This window comes from Carassius auratus, linkage group LG48F (assembly GCF_003368295.1).
Source record: "Carassius auratus strain Wakin linkage group LG48F, ASM336829v1, whole genome shotgun sequence".
Lineage (NCBI taxonomy): Eukaryota > Metazoa > Chordata > Actinopteri > Cypriniformes > Cyprinidae > Carassius > Carassius auratus.
In genome coordinates, this window is record NC_039300.1 from 3383124 (window position 1) to 3397380 (window position 14257).

Consider the following 14257-nt stretch of genomic DNA (forward strand, 5'->3'; position numbering starts at 1 on the left):
TCTGGTAGCTTGGAGTTTGAGACTCAGAAGACACGTCTGGCTATCCAGCTGGACTATGAGAAGAACCAGCTCAAGGAAGACCAGGAGAAGGTGATCATGTGGGAACAGACGGTCAAGAAAGATGAGAATGAGATAGAGAGACTCAAGAAGGTAGAGAACATTCACATACTTGCATAATGATACTCGTTTAAACCTGGAAATTATGTTTGATCTACTTTAATCAATTCATTTAAAATTTCCCAACAGGAAGAGCAAAGGAACATGAAGATCATTGATGAAACCATGGCACAGCTTCAGGATCTGAAAAACCAGCACCTGGCCAAAAAATCTGAGGTTAATGATAAAAATCATGAGATGGAGGAGATCCGCAAGAAACTGGGGGGTGCCAACAAGTGAGTCCTTTCAATGTTTTATTATATATATATTCCATAATATTTCTCGCCATGAAAACAGCCAAAGCTGGAATGGCATTGAACAAAAAGAAACAAACATGCGTAGATGTTTTCAAAGTTGGTATGATGATGTAAGGAAAATGTTTTGTGTTTGAATAGGGAGTTGACGCAGCTGCAGAAGGAGGTTACAGCCATTGAGACCAAGCTGGAGCAAAAACGCAGTGACAGACACAATCTTCTGCAGGCTTGTAAAATGCAGGACATCAGACTTCCCCTCCGATCAGGAACTATGGATGACATCAGCCAGGAAGAGGTATGTGCCATACTAACCCATGACAAAATAAAATCTCAAAATTATGAACTACCAATTAGAAGTTTGGACACTTAATCAATTTGTGTTTTTATAATATTAAAATAATTTGGATCTAGAAGTGTATGCTTGAAAAAGTTGTGTAGATAGTCTATGTGTGATTTATCTAAAAATGTAACTTTAAACCTTCTGTTCTTTTTTTTTTCTACTCCACATAAGGCAAAAAACATAAGTCAATAAATGTCTAGAATTAATTGGAACTTCAATACTGTTTGAAAATGTAACCAAGATACAAAATCGAAAATATAAAAGATTAATATTTTTCCCAGCTGCATCATTTTCATTCTTGTAATGTTCCATATTTGACCATTTTCATGGTTATTTATTATTATTATTATTAAAATATCCCAAAATCACTAGAACAGTGTTATATATATATATATATTTTGACTTGTGTACTTGCATTATCCCAAATGTTTCAAAGAATTTATAAATTCAGATCAATAGCCAATTTGGAATAGTGGCTTGTCCCTGGTCATTTCATTGCCTGCCAATGACGCCATGCACCCTCGATTTCCGAGACAAAAGACATTTTAATATGTTATGGGTTTTATTAGGCCGATGACAACCACAGAGTAACATTGTAACAGAACTTTCAAATGTATCTAGTATGACAAAACAGCGCTGTTTTACCCCACATGAGCATGACTGGAAGGAGCGGATGCCATCGACTGTGTCATTATAATAGTGTGTCATGCTCGTTCAGTGGCCTCGTTTCGTTTCGACTGCTTTCAAGTCAAGTCACCTTTATTTATATATCACTCTTTTCTGTCATTGGAGAAAGTGTAGGCGCTGTTGTGGCTTCTTGGAGAATGTTGTGGTCAATAGTGTCAAAGGCAGCACTAAGATCCAATAGCACTATTAGAGAGATATACCCATGATCAGATGGTCAGACTTTCAGCCTCACCCTTTTTCATACTACGACGTAAATAAATCTTTAATACATTTGCTCTTCCATGAACAAGATTTCTGCTCCCGTTGGATTGCATCTGCTGTGGGGATGAAGACGACAACTTCCATGATTCCACACTCGCACTACGTCTTTGTTTCTTTGTGTTTTAAATACACACCATCTAGTAGCAAAAACTTACATGTTGTTCCTTTAAACCTTTTTACCTAACATCTTGCTTGTGTTTGTGTTGTAGGGCAGTTCTCAGGCTGAGGAGAGCCTCAGCAGCAGTCAGAAGACATCTAGCACCGTCCTGGCCAAGGAAGCTCTTATCGAGATCGACTACAGCAGCTTGTCAGAGGACCTAAAAGTACATCAGTGCTTGCGTCTTTACACTATCATGATTACATTACTGTTTTTACACTATGATGACTGTTATGGTGTGTTGGGATTGTGATGTGACTGATGCTTTGCAGGACTCCCTGTCAGATGAGGAGATCAAGGCAGAGATGAACACATTACAACAGAGACTCAATGAGCAGCAGAGCATCCTGCAGAGGATCAGTGCTCCCAACATGAAAGCCATGGAGAAACTAGAGAGCGTTAGAGACAAATTCCAGGAGACCAGTGACGGTCAGTCATTCCAAGCTTATGCTGTAAAATGAATCCAAATAAAAGTAAAATTGCAGTTACATTGACAAAGCACAAAAGACTGCAATTCTGTTTGTCATTGTGAATGCCGGTCTCGCTGACCTTGAAGGAACAAACATACAAACACTGGAGAATTTAGAATGCATCCGTTGGAATTTTTAGATTTCTTCTGACATCTCTTGTTGCAAAACGTACCATCCCATCACTGCCAACACTGGTAGCATATCTACTGTTAGTTAGCCTGTTACATGATTTTGCTCACAATCACCAGCCTAGGATGTGATATAGTGTCCCCTCCCACAACATAAAATTTCATGAAATGATTTCTATCAATTATTTCTGATTTAAATCTAGTTAAATTCCAGTTAAACCTGATTTAGTATAGAGTAAATGATGGCACAGTTTTCATTTTCTGGTATCCCTTTAAAAAGTTTAGGCTTGCAGATTGGGTCGATCAGCATGTCTGTCTGTGGTTTGCAGCATTTCTAACAATTACGTGTTTTTATTTTTTATTTGATTTTTTTTGTATGTTTGAACATCATAGAGTTTGAAGCTGCCAGGAAGAGGGCGAAGAAAGCCAAGCAAGCGTTTGAGCAGATAAAGAAGGAGAGGTTTGACCGTTTCCACGCGTGCTTCGAGTCTGTGGCCACCAACATTGATGAGATATATAAAGCCCTGTCCCGCAACAGCAGTGCCCAGGTACTTAAACAATGACATATCAACAAACAATAACAACTTTAAAAAGGCAGCTAAGGACACACTTATTCCACAAGCACTTAACCACTACACAGCCTTTAACCAATGCCTTTGCACATGCAAAAATTTTTTTACCTTTGTTTACTATATGATTGTTATTATATAGTATACTAAATTATGTATAGCTGCAAACCAAGTCTTCAATTCTAATGGCGGCACCTTGCCTGTTAGGACAGGCTGTATGCAAAATCAAAATACTTGCCTTGACATTGAGGTCATACGTTTTGGAGTTATATTTTTACCTGTAAATTATTTGCTTTGGGGGAAAAACATTGCTTTAGTGCATTTATAAGCACAAGCACTCTGTCATGGGTGGCCAGCCTAAGACACACCTGTGCAATAATCATGCTGTCTAAATCAGCATCTTGATATGCCACACCTGTGAGCTGGATAGATCATCTCAGCAAAGGAGAAGTATATACAGAAATGACAACCCTCTAAATTGCGAGTAAATCACTTGCATATGTAACTAAATCTTCACTCTGGCGACTTAATGATGTCTGATATTAGCCAATGGCTAATAAATTCTCAGATTTTACTTGCCAGCGTTTGAGTTGGAGGCCAAGTATAAGTTTAGCACAGATATATTTTCACCCGCCCAACACTCAGAGTTTCACTCTCACTCATTTTTTACTGTACTTATTAGTAGGAATCAGATTATTATTATTATTATTATTATTATCGGTATTGTTTGGTTTTCCCCCTTTTTTTTATTTTATTTTTTTTATACAGAAACATTGAATGACAAACAAATTACCCACCACCAGTCCTAAATTCAGTTAAAAGATCTATGCATTCATAAATGGTTACCAAGTTCATTGTAATTGCTAAAGTTCTATTATTAAATAGTACTTGATTATCCAGATATCGTATAATAATGCTTGACTGACTGATGTTAAGAATGTACTTTCAGGTATTTAAAATTTAAAAACATAAATGTCTATCTATCTTTATCTATCTGTCTGGCGAGTAAACAAAATGGACTAGCCAGTGGCGATTCAATTGCCAAGGTGTCCGTAGAGTGTTGCCTGATTGCTTTGATCAGATACTCTCTGAACTTCTGTTTTGTCAGCATCTGTTAAGGTTTTTTATTTATTTTCTTGTCAATAGGAATGTGAGCAGCACATATTTAAATATTCATCTAAACATCGCTCTCAGTAGTAGTAGGATGTCTGCTTGTGGTTATCAAAGTTTATCAAGTTAGTCATTGCTAACCTAATCATTTCATTTACACTAAGACAGGTAATTTTTTTTTACTGGTGGTGTTCATGTGTGTGTATTTTTTGCCAGGCGTTTCTAGGGCCTGAGAATCCAGAGGAGCCATATCTGGATGGTATCAACTATAACTGTGTGGCCCCAGGCAAACGTTTCAGGCCCATGGACAACCTGTCTGGAGGAGAAAAGACTGTGGCAGCTCTAGCCTTACTGTTTGCCATCCACAGGTATGTACAACACACATTTACCTTCATGTGAAACCACATCTTTCACCAGTACCTGACACAATGTCTTCACCTCTGCAGCTATAAGCCTGCTCCCTTCTTTGTGCTGGATGAGATTGACGCAGCCCTGGACAATACCAACATTGGCAAGGTTTGTTTCACACCAGGGTTTATACAAGAAACTGAGGTGTATATGTGTCATATATTGCAACTAGGGATGCACCGAAATGAAATTCTTGGCCGAAGCCGAAGCCGAATAATAATGAAATGCTTGGCCGAAGGCCGAAGGCCGAATACCGAACTCGGTGTTTCGCATTTTTTCCATTTATTTTGCCAATCTGTCACCTTTTTCAGTCCTTCTGAGTTTGCAGGTATTGACATGAGATGCAGCACTAAACAGTCTCTCACTGTTGGTGCTTGTGCATGGAGCAGACAAGTACCTGCAGAATAGTTGAAAATTTTATTGCAGTTTTCTGACAGTTGCTCATTTAAAAACGAACAATGTCTTCAAGATAATGAAATGGTTGAAACCCAGTGTAGGCCTACTATTTTACTACACTGAAAATAGTTCAGAATTTTCACAAAATACATATAAAATATAGGTAGTAACACTTTATAATGTTTGTTAACATTATTGCATTAACTAACAATGAGCAATACATTTGTTATGGTATTTATTAATCTTCGTTAATGTAAGATAATAAAAAAATATTTAGCTCATAGTTAGCTTCAGTTCATAGTTCAAGCTACAAAATTTTGAACTAAGTTCACTAAGTTCCAAAAATGAACTAGTTGATAGTTCTTTTTTTCCATATGTTGCTGCAAGCTATTATTTTTCACAATTATTACCACAGCCCATATAGAATCACAGACAGCAATTATTTTATCAGTTTTAACAATGAAGCTATGCGTCAGATTTCATCTTCATATAATATCCAATTTTGAATCCTTATCCAACCAGGGTTTACATTAGGATTGAGGGGACAGCATTCCCCCATTGTTGCTTTAATGCTTTGTCTCCCATTCTCACCGACATTGTCATAAACATCATAAAAAATTCTTTTAAATGATCATACACCTTCTTGCTACATGCTGCTGTCGCCTTTTTTTTTTTTTTTTTTGATGACGCGTCGCGCATGCGGCGGACGACTGTGCGCCACTGGTGGCTGGTGTTGCCAGATTGAGTGTTTTTTCGCTACATATTAAGACCCGTTTACTGTGTGTTTTAGCCGGGCTTTCGCCAGGAAGGCTCAATAGAAATCTGGCACCCTATTGAACGAAGTTAACCTGAGAGAGCGTGCCGTTCACAGACACCAGAATGAACGAGTTGACAGTAACGTTCATCAGGCAGTAATACAGCACGTTCAGTTCGCATTCGCCTAAAATATGAACGAGTTCATGAACTATCCTTCAATGAACGCGTTCAGGCACAACACTGCCCATCTAACTGTTGAGCAGTCGACCTTGTCCTCTGTCTTGCAAATGGGTTATTCTCTTGGAGGATCTCATCGAACATGTCAGACAGCGAGACTGTGCGCGGCTCATCTGTAGTACGAGCCAGTTTACTCTCTGAGCTGTTTTCATCTCCTGCGCTGTGCATCACCTGACCATCTCCATCACCTAGCGGCTTTCCCAAATCCAGAACAATGTCTGCAAACGGCCGTTTTTGCATCTTTATCTGACACTTTTTAAAGTGTTTCCACACTGCTGACATGTTTGCTGCATAAAGCGCGCGCCTATCACTCTACGCGGGTTATTTGATTGCGTCATTAAAAACGTCATTGTTCGGCAAAATTCATTCGGCCTTTTTACTTATTCGGCCGAACACCGAAAGTGCTTTTTTGGCTATTTTCGGCCGAATAATTTCGGTTGCCGAACATTCGGTGCATCCCTAATTGCAACTGCAATTTCCTATTTCTAAGGCTCGTATGTGATTACATCATATTTTGACAACATTGATTCGTCAGAAGAAACCAATGCATTTCATTCCTCTGCGCCAAACAGAAATGATTGTTGACGTTTAGTCCCACCCCCCCCAAACCCAGATTGGTTCAAACTGTCCCATATTCAACCAATAAACATAGGTTTTGTTCTTTTGATAAACATTTATTTGTAAATATAAATGAACGCAAAGTCTGTCATGCGTGCATGAAAACAAACACAAAATAACAAACGCATGAGAAAACTCTCTGAAAAAGCACAGAAAAACACACAACAGAGTACTTTGACAAAACAAGGAAGAAACAGTGGCGCACATCTGATAAAGAACTGGAACTAGACTTCACATCACTAGGCAATGTCCCAGTAAAATCTATTCTGACGTAGATTACAAACAGCGGATCTATATTTATATTATGTGTATTATGTATATTAAGTAAATAATTCTTATATAGTTCATAAAGATAATTAGCAAAAATTTTCTGTTGCACTCTGAATATTTCTCACTCTGGCTTTTGTGTGTAGTTTGTGAATTATTTGCATCGTGTTGTTGTAGAAGACAATTTGTGCAATTGCTTTTACTACTTGCTGCATGGTTTGTGTTTAATGTTCATACTCAGATTGAAAATATATTATCTTAAAAAAAAAAAAAATATATATATATATATATATATATATATATATATATATATATATATATATATATATATATATATACATACACACACACACACACACACACACACACACATTTTCTTTACTCCCTAAACATTTTTGGACATTTAGGATCTCTATTGTCAGTAAATGAAATGGGCCTGTTTTTCACTTAAAAGCGCCAATAACGATGTTGTAATAAATGGCTGTAATTGCTTGGGGAATGTTATATGTAAACATTTTATTTGGAAGTGTAAAATACCCAGAGACAACAATATCCAATACCCAGATACGACAATATCCAATACCCAGATACAACAATATCCAATACCCAGATACAACAAAATCCCTTATCCAAACTTGAGGAGTTTGTGTACACAGTAAAAAAAAATAAAAACACCCAATTGCATTTTTCTTAAAATCCTTTAATTTCATTCATTCTTAGAAAACACAAAAGGACGGTTGGGACTTTAAATTAGTTAGACTTAAATTTCAAGTTATCCTGTTTCTAATGAATTATGACACTGTTGATTCTGACTGCTGAAAAATAAAATAAAAGGTTAAAAGAAACTCTGGCCTCTTTCAGTGACCAATTGAGCTAAAAACAAACAAAAGTTTTTTGGGTTAACATTGACCTGGTACAACCAAAATAGACTTTTAATCCACTTTTAATCAGTGTGAATATTTTTTATAGAATTATGAATAATTACAATAGCTACAATATTACAATAAATCAGTACAGAAATTCAAATGATAAATATTATCAATGAATACGTTTCTGTTGTAATTACTATTATAAAATAAACTGCATAAAATACAGTTTTACAGGCAATTTCGCTGTGCTTCACACTATATCCAGGTGGAACCGGGGCCATGAGTGTAATGTGGTAGATCTTTGTTTCATGTGCTTTCTCCATGTGCACTTCATTATACTCACTTATTTGAGATTTTATTTATGAGTATTTTTTTTACATTACTCAAATCAGTCCAAGTAGTACCTGATAATTCAATTGCATTGATTTGGGTGAACCTTTGTCTTATTTCTTGAAAATTTATAATCGCTTGCAGTTGTAAGTTATAAACATTTGAACTGAACATTCTTTTCAGTTGAATGTTTAATGGCCTTTAAATTATTTTTTAATAGTGAGATGGTTATTCAGGTTTGTAAATGTGTTATTGTCAGACATAGACATTTTTCAAATTGCAATAGTCTTAATTTTACTTAATGTTGGCATTAATATTGAAAAAATTTGAAATATGCATATACATTTTAATTTATGGTATTTGCATATTAAACCTTTATGGTGCAGTGTAGATTGAAACATATGGCTGATAGGAATTCATGGATGACCTTAAATTTTATATTAAACCAGATAAGTAGACAAAAACATATGATTAAAATGCTATACAGTTGTTATAGATACTGTAATATTGTATCTTATTATAATCCAGAAATTTCTAAACTGTCATCCTTCACTAATCCTTATCTGCGTTGTGTAAGGTTGCAAACTACATCAAGGATCAGTCAATGCAGAACTTCCAGGCTGTGGTGATCTCCCTCAAAGAGGAGTTTTACACAAAAGCAGACTCCCTGATCGGAGTCTATCCAGAGGTAACATTCTCACTCACATCATGTGTTAATTACTGTGCTATTTAAATCAACATCTCAATGAAACAGTGATACACATCACTGAATAATTCTGGATTAAATATATTTGTGTCTACACTAAATGTTGCAATTGAGAAACCACATACAGATTTCATACTCAAATTGACAATATAATGGCTAACTTCAGATGACAACTATTTTACATAAAAATTCAACTTTGCATAAAGTATTTTATACAATAAATATTGTGTCAAAGCAGCTTTGCAGTATTAGCAAATGAGGCAAAGGCTATTTTAGGGTAAGAACATTCTCACAAAAAAAAAAAAAAAAGTAAATGTAATTTTGATGATCAAAGATGAGTTTTAAGGGATAAAATGTTTGACTACAGGGGGACTATTAAGACAAAAACAACTGTTTATGATCTACTGATGTAGTTTTTCTGCTTACTGGTCAATAAATTTGAATGACATCTCGTCCATCCATTGGACTGATTACAAATGTGATTCAGAGCATGGTCCCGCTGAAGGCATTCCTAAAGCGTCTCGTTGCAGTGTCTCGTGCCCTTGGGGGACCAGGGTTGCATACGTAAACTTGAGGCTTTCTTAGAATCCTAGTTCTAAAATGGAACCGGATTTCAATACCCAAACCTAACTATCACCCACTTCAAGGCTGCTTAATGTGAACTAAAAGGTATATGAGGAAGTTATAAACATGAGCAGTATGTAATTCTGTAAAGATATTTATGAAACCATATGTATTGTTAAAGTGCTGTATGAATAAAAGTGACTTGACTTACTATGCATGTCACTCATTGTCTGCCCTTCCTCGACAGCAAGGAGACTGCGTCATCAGTAAAGTCCTGACCTTTGACCTCTCCCAGTATCCTGATGCCAACCCCAATCCCAATGAATGAGACATTACTCACATACCTAGAAATATTTGTCTGTTTTGTAGTTTTCAAAGATCAGCTTGGCTTTTTTGTTTTTTAGTAAACATCAGTCTCTTGCTAGATTTGAATGTAGTTCATTATGATTTGTGCTTTTTTTGTGGTTGCTTGGGTCAAAATGTATTTTTGTTTTGTGCTTTTTGGCAATCATGTGATTTTGATTAATACATTGAAACTAGATTAGTCTGACTTTTCTAATATTTTTAACTCTGCATAATTAGCTTTAAAGCTTCATAATGTAAAACTTCACAATAGAGGTTATGTAATGACGAAGACCTGCAGTTTAACTGATTTTGTTAATTGGTAAAAGTTTTATCTCCACTTTTGTATTGACTGTATTTGTCCTTTTTAGTATGTTAAGTTTTAAGTCATTTTCTCTTGGAAAATAAACTTTGTTTCCCAGTAATATTTGATTACGCATGAATGTCTTGTTTGAATTTTGTTTGTTTGTTTAGTTTGTAATGGCTTTATGTAACTTAAAATGTTTACTTTGGTTGTAATGGATCCATGCAGCATCTTACTGAGTATATGTAGAAGGTCACACCTTAACATGCTATCTATATATATTAAATCAAAGGTCAGGCTCCAAGCTTTCAAATGACGCCTATTTTGTGTTAAGGCAGATATTTTGAGGTTATATAATAGACAAAAAAATTCTAGATTTTACATTCTGCTTGCCAAGTATTCAATAGAGCTCTCCAACTGATTAATTAAATTCATGGGTTTTGTTATTGTTTACACACAAAGAAGCAATGGATTGTTTTGATTTTGGACTAATTTCAATCACAATAAATTTGCTGTAAATAATATGCCATTTTCCACGATCAGAGAGTGTTTCATGAAATTATAAGCATAAAAAAACATGAATATTGCAACGTGTGCATTTGGAGTTTCATGTGTTCTAATTCAATGACGAATATCATTGGTTCTGATAGAAGGATAGATAACAGAGGATAACTCTGGGCTCATGTTAATCGGGAGAATTTTCTGAAATTAATGACGTGTGGGTTTTCAAGTCTTTCAATCTATGCATGTTTTGTGAAGTTATGAATAAAAACTCAACGCGAAGCATAGAGCAGTTTTTCTTTGCACTCCACTGATCTGCTTTCATGTGTTACAGCTCTGGACAGATTATGGTAAATTGTGACTTTTTTTATTTTTTTAATCTGGGATTAAAAAATTTGTGCCTGTGCAGTTTTGTGTGTTTATAAATTCATGAGAAAAATATTTTTTAATCAGGAGAATCTGCTCTAAATAATGGTAAGTAAAATGGTGACATAAATTTTCAAATGAGGGTGATTGTACAAAAACTTGCTTCCATTTATTGCTGAACAATTATTTTATTCTCAGTGAGACCTTTAAAATTACATTAAACACATGACTATCTGAGTTGAATGATATTTTTGACAGAGTATATGGCACAAAAAAAGCAACAAAAACATTTGGAAGTAATGATAAAATAAACGATTTTTCATTAATTTTTGTTGATCAAGGCAGTGGTTTGGAAAATATGATTAGTAATATTGTTGCAGAGTAGGGGCTTTTTGCCCACGGTACACTGTTGCTAAGAAGAACATAATTTTTTTGTGTGTATTTGGTGTAATTAAATGTTTATGCGGTTTAAGGTAAAAAAGAAAGAAAAAATGCTACTCTACCCCAGTCCTTGTGCCCCCGATTTGTGCATATTTTGCATGCCTCTCTTTGTTAACACCGAATTTAAACACCTGGCTTGTTAGAAGTGAGCTCTGTGCATGAACTGTCTTTACACACGGACAAGTGGAACATAAACGTTCGCTTTGGACTGGAATCATGGCAAAATATTCTGTGATGTCCACTTGACAGGGCACTTACTTTCGAATAGAACAAACTTCTGACGCCATAAGAGAAACATAGAAAATGTGCAGAGCAGGGGGGTGCGAGGACTGAAGTTGAGAATAAAATGGACGAGTTAATTTTTATAAAGAATTTCTCTTTGGGTTTGAGACTTTAGTCTTTGCAACTTTACAGAAAAATGAGTATTTATTTTTAAATAAAATGGACAGTCCTGGCACAAATGGAACAGAATATTTATAGAATTGTTGTTGTATAAAATCAGTATCTCAGTATTGCTAATCATGCAGGTATTAAATAAATACTCTTGCTAGTGTGATATTGCTTAATGAAAAGGGCCAAAATAATGCATACATTTCTGTCCCCACCAACTTTCAAACCAAACCTACACCTTTGCAAGGCATTGATACATCCTCATCTAACTTGTTTAGACGCTGATGTTCAAATCACTACTAGTGTATGCTCCTAAAAGAGTAACACCATGTTATTCCTTCACAACGGGGCACAAAGTCACTCTCCAAAACCTTATACCATTACTGTCGCTTTGGAGTAATACGTTGCCAACCTCCATCCAGATGGCTGAGACCATCATATCTTTCAAGGAGCAGCTGAAGGCACATTCATTTCAACAAGCACTTAAGCTTGTGCACTTCAGCACACACTAGCTTGCTTATAAATGTTTAATATACCTTGCATTGTGTGAATATCATTGGCTTTTTGTTGAAATGCTTTGTTCCTCTTTTTTTAAGTCACATGACCTTGGCACTGCCAGTCAAATGCTCTGCTGTTTAAACTACAGGAGCACCTGAACTTAACTGATAGATAATTATCATTCATAGCTTATGCCTGTCAAGCCACTCCATACAAATGTGATACAAACAAAGTATAATAAAATACACAGACATTCGCCTTTATAACCTGCATACATTAGTATTCAATTTGTTTTAATATGTGAAAAGTAATTTCAACAAAATATGGTAAGCCTCAAGTTAAACGTTTATCAGTAAATGTTTTGATTCATCAGTGTTATTGATATATATTGCATATTCTGTTTTAGAAACAGCACCATTTGTTGAAACAGTTATGCAAACTTTTTTTTACATTTCACTATTCTTAAAGTGAGAAATCGTGTCAAAGAATAAAATGGTATTTGGTATTTATATCTTGGTATTTCTCTTTCAAAACTATAAAGAGAAAATAATTGTTTGTGTGTGTGTGTGTGTGTGTGTGTGTGTGAGAGAGAGAGAGAGAGAGCTCTCTGAAGATAACTTGTATCTGAAGATAATTTGACTAAATATCCTTCATGCTTAAGATGACTTGTATCTGAAATATCCAAAAGTTATAAATGAGCTCTTATTTAAAATTGTAAAAACTCAAAATAATTTGAATTATGAAGTGTAAGCAGCTTTTACAGTATAATTTTTTTTTAGTGCCAATTTTTAAAATCACCCCTGCTCTCAAAGGTCTGTGCAGTGTTCAAGCCTCTGCCTCCAGGCTTTAGCATGTCGCACTCGTAGAGCAACTCCGTCTGTAATTCTGCTTTGGTTTCCTCTGCCCTGGATGGAGTAATGTAAATTATGCTTTCTCCAACTAATCCCAGTTTGACTCCGGAGCTGTTCTCTACATTTAAGCATTCTGGCCACAGCATTGAATGGGTTTTAATGTTTCTGGTTATAACATTTTTTTTTTTTTTTATTGCCTAAAATGTGTGTGTAACATTACACGCAAAATTGTGTAAACGAACACGCAAGGATAGTTTTCTGTCTACTGAATTCTGTTTAAAATATTTTAAAGAAGTGATTTGAGTTGTGCCCCCTGCATTGGACAGAGGGCAGCTCAAATATAATTTCTGTGTATCTGTTCCAGAGACTCTTATTTTGATGGTCTTTTTCACTGTTTTTTTTGCCTTTTCCTACTTTGTGTTTCAATTCTGTTGTCCTTGGTTGTCATCAGTGTTGAAGAAAGTAACTTTTAAAAGTAATGCATTACAATAATCCATTATTTCTTAAAACAAATTAGTTACATTTTATGAAAAGTAATGCGTTATTTTATGCATTACCTTTTCTTCTCTGGACTGGGTGTGCTTGTTTGTTTTTAATATAAAAAGTACTAGTTCTGGCAAATGTAAAATCCCTTTCACACCTAAAATGAAATGAATTAGCCTCAGGTTAAAGGAAATTAAAATTAAAAAAAGTTTGCTTCTACCTGCTTTTATTAATTTTGAGGAATTTTGTGCATGTGAGATGAGTAATGATCATGAAATGGTCATAGAAATACAGTAACATCATGTTCACAGCACACACAAAGCCTCTGCATTTAGGCTACTCCTGAGTTCTGTCAAACATAGAAACACCAGAGCTCTCAGTCTTCAATTAATTGGATTGCAAGTTATTAAAAGTAATTAAAAGTAATGCTTAAAAAAAAAAAAAAAATCAGATTAAACAACTCGTGTTACTTGTAATGCATTATACCCAACACTGGTTGCCACAGTGGCTGATTTATGTTCACCTGTCCTGTTAAGTTATTATATCTGCTTATGAGAGCATTAGAGGCAGGCGTGTACCATTCATTCACACACGCAGAACATGCAGATTTCATATCTTTTCGCTGTTAAATATTCATAGTACGATCATTTTGATTACATGAAAATAATGTTGTACATCCCTACTTTTGATTTATTCATTTAAATTTTGCCCAATTCAGTAGCGTCCAGACCGTCAGTTTCTGGGACTGGATTCCGCGATTCAGTCTGGAATTTATGTTTTAGAATTGTGTTACAATTT

General features: G+C 35.3%; 1 protein-coding gene across 1 annotated transcript in view; it reads left to right on the forward strand.

Annotated features, from left to right (window-relative positions):
- Positions 1–10712, forward strand: part of smc1al (structural maintenance of chromosomes 1A, like) — a 30863-nt gene extending 20151 nt beyond the window's left edge. Inside the window, exons 17-26 of the mRNA XM_026241525.1 lie at positions 9–150; positions 247–392; positions 552–705; positions 1908–2021; positions 2128–2284; positions 2847–3001; positions 4349–4500; positions 4579–4648; positions 8591–8701; positions 9531–10712. Of these exons, the coding sequence (XP_026097310.1) occupies positions 9–150; positions 247–392; positions 552–705; positions 1908–2021; positions 2128–2284; positions 2847–3001; positions 4349–4500; positions 4579–4648; positions 8591–8701; positions 9531–9611 (1282 nt within the window). The 3' untranslated portion in view covers positions 9612–10712. The remainder of the gene's footprint in view (positions 1–8; positions 151–246; positions 393–551; positions 706–1907; positions 2022–2127; positions 2285–2846; positions 3002–4348; positions 4501–4578; positions 4649–8590; positions 8702–9530) is intronic.
- Positions 10713–14257: the final 3545 nt, after the last annotated feature.